A 15,357-nucleotide genomic window follows, 5' to 3' on the forward strand; every position below is an offset into this window, starting at 1 on the left:
AGGAGTGCGCCTGGGTGGGGGTGGGGGTGGAGAGGACGATAAGGCAGCAGGGAGAAAGGCCACCTGGAAGTCCACAAGGTGCTGGGGGTGCGGAGAACACCTGGCTGCCTATCTCCTGTCCCATTACTTCCCATCCTTTATCAAGTTCAAAGGCCACTCCTTCAGAGAGCACCCTGAGCTCCCCACCCTGTGCTCCTCGGCCGGGCCCGGCCCGTGTGACAGAGGAACACACCTGCCTCCCTCCACCAGGCAGGTCCTGGAGACCAGGGAAGGCCCCAGCGGCTGCGGCTTCACCACGGCAGCAACTCCAACAGGTGCTCCCTCAGGCCTTCTGAATCCCTGGCCTCACCACCCACAGGGGGCCTCTTCTGGGACAGGGGACACTATGTCCGGACCAAAGCGGGCTGTGAGGATGTCAGGCTGCCCTGAGGCAGCCAGAGGGGTGAATGCTGGACCACCAAGTGGCCGATTTCCACCACCCATCCGGGGACGCCGGCCTTCTCCTCCTCCCCTGCTCCTTCTTCCTCCTGGTGTACCGTGGCCCAGCGACCCTAGAACAGCAGCTGCCCGCCTTGGGGACCCACAGGCTGGAATTACTACAGAGCAACTTCCTTCTTGCCCCCCAAAGATGAGGAGAGGGAGGAGGAGATGTGGCAGGCGCCAGGGGGTCAAGGTTTAAAGCCCAGCTCAGACAGGAGCAGCCTTGTGGGCCCTGGGGCTGGAGAGAAACGGCCCGACCCCTGTAAGCAGGCGGGCCAGCCAGAGGAGCCTGGTGGTGGGCCAGCCCCACTAACCTGGCGGGGTTGGGGCAGGGGAGCCCGAGCCTGGACTCTTCCCGGCCCCACCCGATCCCCAGCCCAGGGACTCGAGCCAGGGGCAGCAGCTCTAATGAGGAGATGCTGCTGCGTGACTCAGCCCTCCAAAGGTGTCTCCATTTATTTTATTTTTCCATCATAAAAACCCAAGCTGCAAGTCAGCCAGATTCCCTGGCCATGGGGGCTGGGCGAGCAGTGGCAGGACGGCCAGGCCGTGCAGGGTCTCGGTGGCCCCGGGGCCCTTCTCGGAGTGGACAGCCAAGATCTCCTGGCCCGGCCCTCCAGGGAGAGAGGGCCTGGGGTGGGCCCTCTAGGGATCCTTCCAGAGCCGCCCTTGCTGCCTCTGGCTCCTGTTGCAAGAGAACGGCTACTCCAGGGCTTTATACCCTGGATTGTGCTCTGACGTCTCACGACTAGGACCACGGCTTGGTTCAAGGGCCACATCGCAGCCCAGAGATGCCTGTCTGCAATGCCTTCTTCCAGAGAGGAGGCCCAAGCCATGTGCTTCTGTCCTCGTCCACTCCCCCGCCTCCAGAGCTGCCTCGCAAAAGCGCCGCGGCACAATGGAGTTGGGAGCCGGGGAGCAAGAGGCCTGAGAGGTCCTCTGATGCTCGGGGGCCCCACCAACGTCACAGCCAGCCTGTGTGAATGGTACCAGGAAGCCGGCTACTTCCGAGACAGCCCATCTGTCCTTGGCTCTGACTGCTCCTTCCTGCCAAGATGGCACCTACCCCTCAGCAGACTGGCAAAACCGGTGCCCAACCTGACTGCAAGGACCGGCCCAGCGCAGACTGGTCGAGTGGGTGTATCTGGCCAAGGAAAGGCTTGAGGAAGGAACATCGAGGACAACCTGCTGGGGCTTCCTGCACAGCTGAGGCCAGGGCTGGGGTGCAAAGGTGGGGGCGTGGGTGTCCGTGCGCGATGCCTGGGGGTCCCAGCCCTCCTCCCGCTGATCTCCCCTTGACACCATGGCGACCCAGTGGACAGTGTCCCCCCTCTCGGCTCTCTGTCCATGGCCATCCCCTTGAACTGGCTCACTTGCACCTTGGCCCCTGACCTGCAGGGCCTCACTGATGGACAGGTCAGCCCTGGGCAGCCCCTCCTCTCCTCCTCATGCTCTCCCTGGGGACAGCGGGGCAGTCACAACCAGACCCTAAGAACCAAGGGCAAGTTCCTTCTCAAAGTTCCACTGCTGTTTCAGGCTTCCAGTCCTGCTGGGGCCCAGCCAGAGCCTAGCTGGGGGCCTAATCCTGGGGAGCTTCCCAACTGCGGGATGGATTTACCTGTGTCTGAAAGCTCCCTCCCTCTCCCCTCCCCTGCCCGGCTCCCTCCCCCAGGGAAATCACTCTAAAAGGGCCTAATGGAACTATGTCCTCCTCTCTTCCTCTCTCTCCTCCCTCCCTCCTCTCTTTCCCTTTCCTTTTTTTTTTTATTAGCATTTGTGGAATTTATTCCCAAACTCTCCTAATCTTCCGTACACAACCATTTGATTTGCATAACCCAACCCCCTCTCATAAAAACTGGCTGCTAGTTTAATTAAAAAATGTAAATTTGCTGTCATCTCGGGGCCTGGTGAATTAGGACGACATCGGCATTTTTTATTGCTAAAGACGTCCAGATTGATCCAGCCCTTGGCTGAACTATAGTGGGGGAACAAGGGTCCACATGGCCCCTGAGGGTCCTGGGGTCCTGCCGTCCCTCCTGAGAAGCCCAGGTTATCCAGCACTGAATGGCTTCTGGACAGGGTGCTTCAGGACCCAGACCTGTCCCAGGCGGGAGAGGACGTCGACCCCTGATCCCACGCTTACAGGGCCCCTGGCTCCCAGCAACCTCTATGGGGCTAGTGTCTCCACACTGCGCTGTACTGTGCCAGAGAAGCTCTCGGGGAAGCCCTGCCGGGTCGCCGGAGAACAGAGCCCCTCACAGCACCAGCGCGGAGCCCTGCTAGCCACGAGCCCTTCGGCCGCAGCCGGGGCCAGAAGCACACCCCAGGCACTGAGGGTGCGCCCCAAGATGGGCTCAGAGGGGATCTCAGAGTGCCCACCTGCTTCCCTTTTTTTGTGAAGAGGGAAAAAAGTGCTTTTCCTTGGAAGTTCTGAAATTAAGTGAAACTTCCAAATTCAGAGAAAAGGCTGAGCTGGTAGCAGCAGATGACTCCTCCAGGAAAAGTGCGCGCTAGGACACCTCAAGCTCCGCCCGCTGACAGGCCAGAGCTGGGGGGGGGGGGGCTTCGGGGAGAGCCCTGCTCCCTCGGGAGGGGGACCTGTCCACCTCAGTGGCTCCTCCAGAGCCTAACCCTGGGGTGCTGGAGCAGTCCGTCTCCCTCAGCCCCAGAGACGCTCTAGAAGGTTCTGCCTCCCACAGGCCCAGGAGCCTCTCTCTGGTCCGGGACACCCTCCAGAAAGGCTCTGGGGTCGTGTGCCCCCAGCAGACGGGGAGGGACCATTGGTGTAAGGCAGGGGGACAGACGCCAGCTCCAGCTGGCACCCAGGTTACAAGGAGGAAGACGAGGAGGGCCCGCCTGCCAGCTGAGTAATGCCTGGGCCCGCGGTGCCCGCCCACAAGCAGAGCCCAGGCCGGGCAGGGGGTGGTGCAGGGCGCCTGGCCCATCTCTAAGGCCTGCTCCTGGGCTGGGTTGGGCGGGGGCCCTTCTTCTGAAGAAAGGGGGTGGGGTCCGGGGGCAGGAGGCGATGAAACACCTGATTATACCTGATTACAGTGAGGGTGGGCGTGTGTGGAGGCCAGGGAGGGGCGGGGGCAGCAGTGGCCTTACAGACCTTCACCACTTTGCCCAGCAGGGGGTGTCACACCTTTCCTGGGCACGCAGGCCCCAAGGACCTCCACCTCACAGTACCTGAGATCACACCTGCTGGACACGGACAAAACTCAGAGCCACCGCCCGTGCCCGCACACACAGGCACCCACTTCCCAAAGCTGACCACCGTGTCACCCAGCCTGGGCCCCCCAGTACTGCCTCCCTCCTGCTCTTTCTGCCCACTCCCCTTTGACCTCAGAAGGTCAAATGTCAGCTCATGGGTCCCAAAGGGCAACGCCATGAACTTGGGCCCATTAAAAACAACAACCCTGACAGCCACCTATTCTCTCTAAGTGAGACAGGAGGGTTCAGAGATCAGCGTCAATGAATTATCAGTCTGTTTCCTACGGACTTCTTTCAAAAAACATTTAGAAAGAAGGCAGTGGCTTTTGTCAGGCCAGGATCTGAGGGTCCTGGTCAAAATGTGGTTTCAAGAGAGAGGGCTAATTGAAAGCCTGAGGCGCTTATGGTAAACCTCACTCTGGGCTCCGGTTGGAACCCCAGATGGGAAGAAAAGAAAAACACTGAAAAAATTAGATTCAAACCAATGAAAACACGAAAATATCAGGATAAACTGCCCCAAGCCAGCACCGTGCTACCTGGGAGCCTAGTCTCTGTGCCATACTAGGCCCCCCCAAAACCCACAGTTCAAATTCAGTAGTTTGTCTGGTGTACCCCTTGTGTGTGGGGGGAGCTACAAAAGGGGAGGGGAGAGAGTCCTGGGCCCCTCACTTTGAACTGATAACAGCCGCCTCATCCCACGGATTCTCAGGTGAAAAATACTCATTAGCCATAATAAGCAGCTTGATCATCCGACACAGCCTTGTCCCAAATAAATTAAATTCCTTTACCTTGACACAGTCGCCCCGAAACCAGACTAACCACCTTTCCCAACAGGACGCTGCTTTCAAAAACTAAACCACCCCCCACTAAAAAAATAAAAACACACACCCCAGAGCCTGACACACAGAGATCTTTGCCGGAGAAAAAGAACACACACACACACACACACACACACACACACACGCAACACGGAGCCATTCAAAAAACACGGAGAACAAAAACCCCCACAAAAAACCCCTAAATCCTCTCTCTGGGTGCCCCCCAGCTCCCTCTCCCCTCGGTTCTTTCATAATGACAAGCATCAAATTAGTCACAGTCACTAAGCAAGTAACAAATAATAACAATAATATCATCAGAAGCCTCGCAATCCAGAAACCAGGGCGAGAAGCGCAGCGGGCGCCGGACCCTCTCCAGGCCAGCCCCCACCCCTGCTCAGCTGCTACCTCATTGGGCTAAAAATACTAACTTCCGTAAAAGAACCGAAAGAAAAGTGAAAGAGCCTCCCCTGGTTCCCACCGCCGGTACCTGTACCAAGATCCATGCTCCTCTCTTTGGTCCCAAACTCTTCGAGGAACGCCAAAAACAGAAGGGGAAAGAAAAAAAACATCTGTTTAGTGTCTCGTGGGGCCCCCGCCGCCCCCCCGCCCCCGCGGCCGCCGCCCCCCCCCCCCCGCGGGCGCCGGAGCGGTCCCCGGACCCGGCGCGGGGCAGCGGCCCGGGCAGAGCCCAAGTTTCTGCCGCCCGCCCGGCCGCCCGCCCCCGCCGCTCTCGCGCTCCGGCATCGCGCGCTCCGCAGCTCCGCTCCGCTCTCCACTTTACTAAACTAAAAGAGAAACTATTTATAGACGCGGCCCGGGTCGGGGGTCCGGGCGGCCGGGCCGAGGGGCGCCCCCGCCCGCGCCCCGCGCCCCCCGCGCCCCCGCCCCCGCCCGCGCCCCCCGCCCGCGCCCGGCCCGAGCCCCGCGGCGGCGCCCCCTGCCCTCCCCCGCCCCAGCGCCGCACTCACCATAGTCGGAGAGTCGAAAGCCGAATTCACTTAAATAATCAACTTTCATAATACTTAATTAATGCCTAATTGCAACTGATTACTCCCCGAATAACAAGTTGTTTTAAAGCCCTGATGTCATTGCTCCTGACGGTAACACTCAGGGTAACAGTTTGGCAGGAGGGAGCGGGCGGGCGGGAGGGCCGGGGGCGCTGCCAGGCGCCGAGGTGATTGGCAGGGCGGCCGCGGCGCCGCCTCCTCCGGGCCCCGCGCGCCGCCCCGGCAGGTGAAAGAGCAGCGCGCGGCCCGCCCGTGCCCGCCCGCGCGCGCCCCCGCCCCGCCCCCGCCCCCGCGCCCGCCCCCGCGCCCGCCCCCGCGCCCCCGCCGCCAGAGTGAATGGGCGCGCGCTCGCCCGCCGCCGCGCCCCCGCCCGCGCCCCCGCCCCCGCGCCCCGCCGCCAGAGTGAATGGGCGCGCGCTCGCCCGCCGCCGCGCCCCCGCCCGCGCCCCCGCCGCCCCCACGCGGACGCGCGGCCCCGCCGCCCCCGCCCCGCCGGCCCGCCCCATTGGCCCAGCGACGCCCCAAACCTCAGACTTCGGGAGGGGGAGGCGGGGCCTCGGCGCGGGCCGGGCGGCGGGGGGGGGGGGGGGGGGCGGGGGCGGGCGGCGCTCGGGTCCCCGCGCCCACTCCGGCGGCCGCCCGCCGCCAGCCGCGCGCTCCCGCGCCCCCTCCCGCGCCCCCCGCGCGCTCCCCCCGCGCCCCTGCCCCGCGCCCCCCGCCCCCCGCGCGCTCCTGCGCTCCCCTCCCCCGCGTGCTCCCGCGTCCCTCCCAACCCCACCCCCCGCGCGCTCCCGCGCCCTTGCCCCGCGCGCTCCCTCCCGCGCGCCCCCCCGCGTGCTCCCGCGTCCCTCCCAACCCCACCCCCTGCGCGCTCCCGCGCCCTTGCCCCGCGCACTCCCCCGCGTGCTCCCCCGCGTGCTCCCGCGCCCTCCCAACCCCACCCCCCCGCGCGCGCTCCCGCGCCCCCCCCCAACCCCGCGCGCTCCCGCGCTCCCTCCACACACCCGCGCGTGGACTCGCTCCCTCTCCGCGCCCCTGCCCCGCGCGCTCCCGCGCTCCGGGTGCTGGCTGGCCCCGGGGCTCCCCGCGCACAGGGCCGTGCAAACTTTTCCACGAGGGTGGGCGCAGGGGTGAGCGCCGTGGGGCCACAGGGCCGTGCCTGCTGGGTCGCGCGTGCCCTGAGGTCTCCCGGCGCGGGGACATCCGGCTCGTGTTTCCCCTCCTTGCTGACTCTGACGGTGGGGGCAGTGGCGAGGCTGTTCGGTGCCCAGGAGTTAAAGCTGCGGGGAAGTGGGGGGGGTGGGCCTGGGGGGGCAGGCGGGACAGGACACACACGTGGGCCTCGCAGGGCTCTGTGCCACCCGCTGCAGGCTGCGGGGAGAGCCAGGACCCCTGGCTTCCACTTTGCCTTGAAAAGCACTCGGGTGTCCTCCCGGACCCCGGCTGCCCCGGGCCGACCCAGACCCCCTTACACATCCCTGCTCTTCACTAGGGCTTCTCTCCCCTTCCTCTGCCCCAAAGGTCAGCCCCCTGGCCCCACAGTGGGGTGAGGAGGGGCGTCCAGCACCTCCCCGTTCCCCCACTCCACTGGGCAGCCTTTACTCGGGTCACCCCACACAGACTCAGGCCAGCACCTGCCTTGGCTCCCTCTGCCCTCCTGCCCCTGCAGGCCTCAATAAGGAGTTTGGCCCCAGCATCCTGCCACCTGCCCCTCCGACAGGGGTCACGGTCTGCCAGCCCAGAGCTCCTGTGCCCTGCTCTTTCCCCGAGAAAGCACTCTGGTGGGTCTCTCTGTCCCCAGATGTCCCGGCTCTGGCCAGATGTGTTGAAATTCCTTTATTTTTGTGATCCAAGTTACCCATTGGACTTGGAGGGCCTCCAGGAAGGAGGTAGCCAGGTGAGCAGGAGCGTAGACAGCTCTGCTAGCCCAGTACCTAGGTCTCACTGTCACTAGCTCTCCCTGTGTCCCTTGGGTGCCAGTGCTGGGCTCTGCTCTCCTCCTGGTTCAGGGAAGGCCACACTGCCTCCAGGTAGGGGAGGGGAAGAGACCCTGGGTTTTCTCTGATCTTTGGGCAGGATTCAGCAAAATGGCACTGGCTTATTTTTGCAATATTTCTGTTTTGCAAAGGGAGAGGCCCAGGGAAAACTTGGGACAAAAAGAGAATAATCTTAGTCTATTCTTTCTCCCACTTTCCCCTTACTTTTGTTCTTCATCTTCTTTTTCTTCTTTTTTGTTGTTGTTCCAAATGGCCCAACAGAGAGATTAGCATCCCTTCCCTATCTGCCCTCCCCGGTGCCTTCTTGGAGAGACCCCTTTGCCTCTCCACAGGCAGCCCTCTGCCAGTCAGTCATGCCCGTTACTATGTAGGATAAGCAGCTGGAGAGACCCAGACACTTTACTGAGGATTCCCTTGACCCTGAAACCCTGAGCAGAGCTTCTGAACCAAGCCATGTGCTACCAGGCGGTGAGGACAAGCGGTGGCGCAGGCCAATCTCTGAAGGCATCTCTGCGTCCGGGACTACTCTGCAGTATACGCATGGCTCTGGCTGCCCTCACCTCTGACTCTCCAAAGCAAGGCTTACAGCTTTGGGCTGCAACGTCAACCCGATCCTGAGTGTCTGCCTCCCCACCTGGGCAGCTGGGTGTGGAAGGAAGCCTGGAGACCTACATCACATAGGAGTGGAAGGGTGATTTCTGGGTTTATTTGATGATGCACGTACGGGGAGCCCCCTGCATATGTGGCCCACACAGCCTTCTAGCTATCTCCGAAGGTCCTTCTGGCCTTCTGCTGATGGGGCTCAGGGCATGCCTTCCAGTCACCTAGACAAGGCCTGCTGACATGGCTGCATGGTGACTTTGGGGCCTGCGGTGGAAGGACGCAGGGCAGACAGGGCCAGCCAGAGGGACCCGTCAAGCACGGTGGTGGAGGGAGGAGTGGGCTGCCTGAAGAGCCTCTGTTGTGCCAAGGCAAGAGCCACAGTCGGCCACTACAGGCTTACAAGGGCTTGCCCAAGAGCAGATAGGCCAGGGAGGCACAGAGAATGAGGCCATCTTGGCGTGTTATGATTTGAGAAAGTCTGAGAAGAAGGCTGAGGCATTGAGGTCATGAGGTGTGAGTCAGAGGCTGCATAATGGAGGGGGTCCCCAGATTCCTGTGTCTCTCTCTCCCCTTGGGTGTGTGCTCAGAGGAAGGGGAGAGGCCCAGGACTCTGGCATCTCTAAGGTTATGGCCCATTTTTGCATTGAGGACCCCAATGCGGTGACCCCAAGGCCAGGCCCCAGGGAGGACATCTGTGCCTGGGACTCGGGGCATGGGAAGCCCAATGCCTCAATTCTTCCCGGTCTCAAGGCCCTGGGTCCAGAGACACCAGTACCTCCTTACATGCCCCATCCCATCCCCAAGAGAAAATGCAGAGCCATGCCCAGCAGTCCCGGCCGCCAGGCCCCTCGCGGGCCCGGGGAAATCCGTCAGCTCTCCCCAGGCCGCGTCCGGGGTTGGCTCCGGGTCCCCTCACACCCCCAGAGTGGGCCCACTCATTTTCTCCCCCTCCCGAGCCTGGGGCCTTCTCACTCACCAGCCTGTTTACACACCAGGTATCTCAGGCTTTATCTGCTCTCATTCTGAATTTGTAACTTTCACATAAACTTGAACAAAGCTCCTTTTGTTCCTGCACCCCACCCCAGGATCCCAATAAACTGGTTCCCTCTGAGGCGACTGGGCCAGGGCACAGGAGCCTTGGCCAAAGGACTGTGTGTACATGTGAACAAGCATGTTCGCACCTGTGAGGGAGTCCGTGTGTTTGCGTGTGAGTGCACTGCTCCGGCTGACAGTGGGAGGGTGTCAGGGAGAGCGTCGAGTGAGCAAAGTGTGGACAGGAAGCACCCCGGCACGGGGATGGGACAGTCTGCCCGGGCACTAGAAGTCGCGGGCCCTGGACAGGTGGGTGTCCGGGCGGGGGGCAAGCAGGGTCGGAGAAGACACAGGGCAGAGAGGAGCGGTGGAGCGGGTGGTGCAGCAAGAGGCCGAGGCCAGGCTCAAGCTGAGTATAAGGGAGATACAGGGATCGCATTATGGCAGTAGAGGGGCTGGCACAGCCGCACGCTCGGCCCCGTAATCCTGTTAGCCAGCAATCTCCATTCCGAAAGAGCTTCATTTCTTTGTGAATATTTGTAAACTAGATATCTAATGGAAAATTATAGGAAAATTATAGTGAAATTCATGACGGAGAAATCCGATTATCCCTAATTCAATTATGCCATCTTAGCCCACACAGCACATTTCCCATTTTTTTCCCATAAATACCGATGCCAGGGGTCCCGGTAATCAAATAAAATTGAAAATCATCTTCCCATTAAATTCAATTAGCCGCAATTTCTAAAGCCTATCAGAGATTTTAATTACTAAATTATAAAATTCTCCAATGCTAAATTGAAACCAAAAAAATTGCACATCCTTATATTTCAGAGAAAAAAAAAAGGGGGGCCAGCAAAATCCTTGGAAAAAATGCCCTCCTTTCTGTACCCAGCTCCGAAGCAGGTTCCCCACCTGGAGGGACCTCACATCACTGCCTACTTGCCCAGTTGGGGATGAATCCGGGGGCACGGAAGACAGGCCTCTGCCAGGGAGGGGTTGAGGCACGGTAATTTAGCAGAGGAGCAAACCACACCCCCAAGCTTCAGTGTGGCTGGCCCCGAGAGAGGACCTGCCTTCCTCACTGGCTGTCCCAGCTCCTGAAATACTCTCAACTCTGTCCCCCACAGACAGGCCTATAACTGCCACCTTCTTGGCCCGTGGACAGGGCGCAGGCTCAGGTCGCAGCTTGGCCTCGGGGCTCTGCATGGTTCTAGGGCAGCAGAGCAGAGGCAGTGCGGGTGCCCCAACCACACGCTGGAGGGGCCCCCAGATGGCCTGCGCTGGGTCAGAGGCGGCAGTGGGACGGAGCCTGGCGTTGAGGGTGGACAGCGATTGTGGGATGGCTCTGTGGCCCCGAGTCTCCTCTAGAGCATTCCCAGGGCTCATGGGTCCTGGCAGTGTACCAGCCTCCTGGGAGAAGAGCTGGGGGTGGGCCTGGCCCAAATCTGGCCTCTCCTCCACTTGCAACTCATTCTCTGTTCTCCTCACCCTCTTCTGGAAGGCGGGCAGCCATCAACTGGCCAGAGGGCATGCCCTGGCCCCACAGCAGCACTCGCTCTTTCACCGCTTCTCCTTTTAGCACAGTGTTGGCCACAACCCCAACGGTAGCCCTCCTCTCTATCCCCCACAGGCCACTTACCCAGCTCTAAGGGCTGCTCTGGAAGTCAGAAGAGCCTGGGGACGTGGCATCAGTGGTGGCATAAAGTGACCCTAGGCCTGAAACCCAAGGTGGGTGGCTGGGTGGGCGGCCGATGGGCCCGGCAGCTCCAGGGCAGCCAGCAGCAGAGTTGCCAGCAGCCCAGCACCCAGGGAGCAGGGAGCAGGTTTAATTTGCCAGGCAGGCAGGAGTGCCAGCAGGGGAGGCACCCGCAAACAAAACAAAAACAAAAAAGTTAATTATCTTTGGCTTTTTCTTAATAAATATCCAAACTGGCCCGGCCGGATCCTCCGCTTTGTAGGGAGAGAGAAGAAGGAGGAAAAAACCCCAAACCAAATCCAACAGACTCATTCTCTAGTCTACCTTTCCCTTTGTCTCTCCTCCTTGTATTCGTCTCTTATCAGAGGCAGTACGAGTTTCACATTAATTCCCAAATTTTGCAAGTCAGAGTACGGCCACAAAAAAAATTTTGCTTTGAAGTTTTGGGGAGGGAAAGCAGGAGCGTAAAGAAGAAAGCAGCAGGTGAGAAGGCCAGGACAGAAGGCCAGGAGAGCCTGAGAGTAGGACGTTAGGAGATCAAGCGTGATGTGGGTTCCCCGTGGGCGCCGCGCGACCTAGACCTAGCCCCTAGACCTAGCCCGTGGCCCAGCCGAGGCGGGACCTGGTCTGGAATGTGGTGTTGGCACTGGATTTCAGCTACAATGATCAGCAACGGCAACATGGAGATAGAGTCTCCTTTTAAAACCCTGAAACCACCTGGGTCTCCCTGGCCACATGGGCTCCCCCGCTGCAGCCCCAGGAGCCGGGCTGGGACGCTGGCTGGGCCCCCAGGCTGCGAGGCTCTTCTGTGTGGACTCGCAAGTGTACCCAGGGAGCGATGGGCGCTGCCGCCGCTGCCGGGGCCTGCCTGAGCCTGGGGCGGCGGGCAATCCCTCAAGGAGCACTGAGTCTGGAGCCCCCTGACTGGGTTCAAAGCCCAGCTCCCTCCCTCACTGGCTGTGCCACCTTGACCAAGTCACCCACTGACCCTCTCTGAGCCTCCATTTTCTCAGGATCAAAGAGAATAAAGAGAGACTGCCCAGGGCTGGGGGGCGAGGAGGAGTGTAGAGTGATTGCTGATGAGTATGCGATTTCTTTCTGGAGTGATGAAAATATCAGAGAGTGATGGTGATCACGCAATATATTGGGAATATACTAAAAAAACCCTGAATTGTACACTTGGCTTGTAAATTATACCTCAGTAAAGCGGATTATAAAAAAGTGCGGACAAAACCAGGGGGAGAATGGCAGCGCTCGCTGCACGGAGTGGTCGTAAGGGCGTAGCACGTAGCCTGGCACGGAGGAGGGAGCGCTCAGTCAGGACGAGTGAGGAGGGACGGACACGGGCCTGGCCGGAGGGGTTGGCACCGGAGGGCCGGGGCTGGGTCCCCAGTGCTGGGCTGCCCCCACCCGTGGATGGGGTCCTGGCGGCCGTCCCCTGGCAGGGATGGGAGAGGGCACGGCCCTCCTCCTGCCTCTCTGCTCGGGTCCCTGGAGAGGAGGCTGCCCACCGTGGCAGGCGGCCTCCGCCGTTCACTCTCCTCGTCTCACGGAGCACTCATATTTTCCATGTGCAGCAGACCGTGAATTCACCTTCATACTAGTTACAGGGTTATTTAGCTTCTCCTGACACTGACAATCACCAAACTTTAATTCGCTGCTTGGCTTCTCCCTGCTGTGCCCTCTGCCCACCCCCAAAATCCCTGGGAGAGGGTAGGAAGGACCTAGTCCGGCCCCCTGTTGCCAAAGTCTGCCCTTCGGAGTGATGGAGTGATGGAGTGACAGCAGGAGGGGGGTGCTCAGGAGGAGAGGCTGATGGGCAGAGGGTGGGGGCGGGGCTGGGGAACAGTCGGGAGAGAGGAGGGACCACAGGGGCAGGGCCGAGGGGGGCTCCCGTCCTGCTCCTCGGGCCTGACACTAATGTATTCAAGCCGACATCCATCCTATTGTGCATGAAGGCTGGGCTGACCGGGCTGTGGATCTGAGGGCTGGCAGCCCCAGCCAGGACCCACGGGGCCGGGGCTCGCTGGGCTCCCAGGATCAGGCCACTGGCACAGACTGGCCCCCTCGCCTGATGCTGGGCAAGGAGGTGTTCATCTGGGCACCCACCTGAGGGAGCCCATCCCTACTGACCTGAGATGCTGGCGCTCATGTTCTCCTGCCTTCCCCTGCGCCAAGTCTCCCGCGAGGCTAAGCCAGCTTGCCTTGCAGAGGCTTCCCTCTGGCTTATTGGTCTGCTGCCAGCATCACATCTCTCCATCACCTCACGTGGTCACTATCATCTTTCCCCAAATCCTCCTCAGAAGCCAAGGTTTGCTCTGAGAACCATCTAGTTCAACTAGGGGACTCTCTTATGCCCCAAATCCATGTTGGCCCTGTCAAGAGTCCCAGGAGCAGACAGCCAAGCCAAGAGGAGGATTCTCCACGACCAGAGGCCTGGAGGAGGACCCGGACTGGGAGGTGTGGAGCAGAGCCAAGAGGAGGGCAGGTGCAGGGAAATCCATCGGGGGGTTCGAGCTGTGTCTGCTTCCACCAAGCCTCATTCCACTGCCCCACTCCTGCTGGCGGAGGAAGTGGCCGTGGTGGCCTGGGCAAGAGAGATGTCACGGGGCCAATGGCACAGAGGGAGAAGGGGCTTGTTGACTGCAACTGTCCATTATGGCTCAGATTATAAGCATATTGCACAGGGCTCTCTGCACGATGCCGAGGAATCCAATACGCTGAAAGGTTAATGCAATCAATTAGGGTGACAAGGAAGTAAAGTAAAGCCTTCGGAGTAGATGAAAAGGAGAGAGAGAGAGAGGGAGAGGGATAGAGAGAGAGCACGCGCACCATGGAGCTGGGGGTGGCAGTATGGGTGGTGGAAGGCCAGGAGGAAGAGAAGCTGGCGGGATGCCGGGAGGGGGAAACAGATGCACAATAGGCCAGGAGCCCATGGAAAGAGGCCTAAGAGGGCCGGCAGCAGAAGCAGCAGGAGCGGACGGCCAGTGGATGCGGCACTTCATCCTCCCTGCCCCGGCCTCCCTCCCCGCCAGACCAGTCGCTCCTCTAGGGCTCGAAGCCAGGCTCCCAGATCTGTTCACAGCACCAGCGACGCATCAGAGCAGCCCTGGGCCCTGCCTGTGAATGGAACAAGTGCCCAGCACGTAACCTCTGGGGCCTTCTCCACCGCCACTGCAGCCTAGTCCCACCTCTCCCAGAAGGGGCCTGGGTTCTAACTCAGATTCTTCCCACGGCCTGCTTCACTCCCAGCAGCACCCCTGAACGCGACCTTCACAGCTCTCCCCAAGCACCTAGTTACTGCCTGCAACAGCCCGGGAGGCACGGAGCATGTGCAGGACAGCCGTTTATGGAGGATGAGAGAGAGGGGCCCAGGGAACTTATGGACCTCCCAGAGCCCTGTAGCAGAGAACCCCAATGCCCTCAGCCCGCTACCTGTGGGGCAATTCCTTCCATGGTGCCCACTGGAGTGAGGGCACTCACCTTCCCTAAGAAGTGAGACTCTCAGGGCCCTGGGCAGGGGTGGGGAACCCCTTGGAACCTGCCCAGGGACGGCCAGGGCTCTGGGAGGTGAAACGCTGTGAGGGAAGGAGTGAATGTGAGTTCTTCCGACCCATCAGGCCCCAAGCCAGGCACCTCTGACCACACTGACTCACTGGTCTGCAAAAGTAGCTATTCTGGGGGCACCTGGGAGGCTCAGGCGGTGAGCGTCCGACTCTTGATTTCTGCTGGGTCCTGATCTTAGTGTCCTGAGCTGGAGCCCCGAGCTGGGCTCTGCACTTGGCGGGGAGTCTGCTTGAGATTCTCTCTCCCTCTGCGCTCAGCCCCTCCCCCTGCCCCTTTCCCCAAAGACACGCTCTCTAAAATAAATAAATCTTAAAATAAAAAAAAAAAAAAAAAGAAGCAGCAGCAGCTATTCCGCTCACTTTACTGAAGAGAAAAAGAGCTTAGAAAAGGCTGAAGGCTACGCAGGGCTCCTGGGGTGGGATGCCAAGCTCTCAGGAAATGGTGGCTGTCGAAGACAAGCCTGGACTTCTAGGTGGGTGGGACCTGCAGAGGACAGGGCCCTGAGGAGGGCAAAGAGAGGGCATGGCCCCTCACAGACCCGGTCTGCAAGCCGCCCACGGCCCCCGGGGATGGACTCCCACCCCTGCCCGAGCCCCCAGTGCAACCCCATGGAAGTTGAGAGCACAGGGCAGCATGACAGGCAATGCTGTGCACCTACTTAGTGCCGGGAAACTCTACACTTAAAATTGGCTACAATGGTAACTTTCATGTTAATGTATGTTTTGCCACTTAAAAAAATAGAGCAGAGGTCAGGAGGCTCTCTTCCTCTAAAGGGTTTGAGAGTAAATATTTAGTCTTTGCGGCCCATGTCCTCTGTTGTTGCTACTCCGCTCTGCCCCTGTAGAGTAAGAAGTAGGCAGGACCAATATGCAAATGAGCGGGCAGGGTGATGTTCCAATAAAACTTTATTTACAAAAATGGGCAGTGGGCTTCCAGAGAAT

General features: G+C 60.3%; 1 protein-coding gene across 1 annotated transcript in view; it reads right to left on the reverse strand.

The window, feature by feature from the left end:
• Positions 1-5,635, reverse strand: part of CASZ1 (castor zinc finger 1) — a 51,672-nt gene extending 46,037 nt beyond the window's left edge. Inside the window, 2 exon segments of the mRNA XM_055332818.1 lie at positions 4,999-5,037; positions 5,480-5,635. Coding sequence (XP_055188793.1) covers positions 4,999-5,037; positions 5,480-5,528 — 88 coding nt within the window. The 5' untranslated portion in view covers positions 5,529-5,635.
• Positions 5,636-15,357: the final 9,722 nt, after the last annotated feature.

The sequence above is a fragment of the Nyctereutes procyonoides genome, unplaced genomic scaffold, assembly GCF_905146905.1.
Source record: "Nyctereutes procyonoides isolate TBG_1078 unplaced genomic scaffold, NYPRO_anot_genome, whole genome shotgun sequence".
Taxonomy (NCBI): domain Eukaryota; kingdom Metazoa; phylum Chordata; class Mammalia; order Carnivora; family Canidae; genus Nyctereutes; species Nyctereutes procyonoides.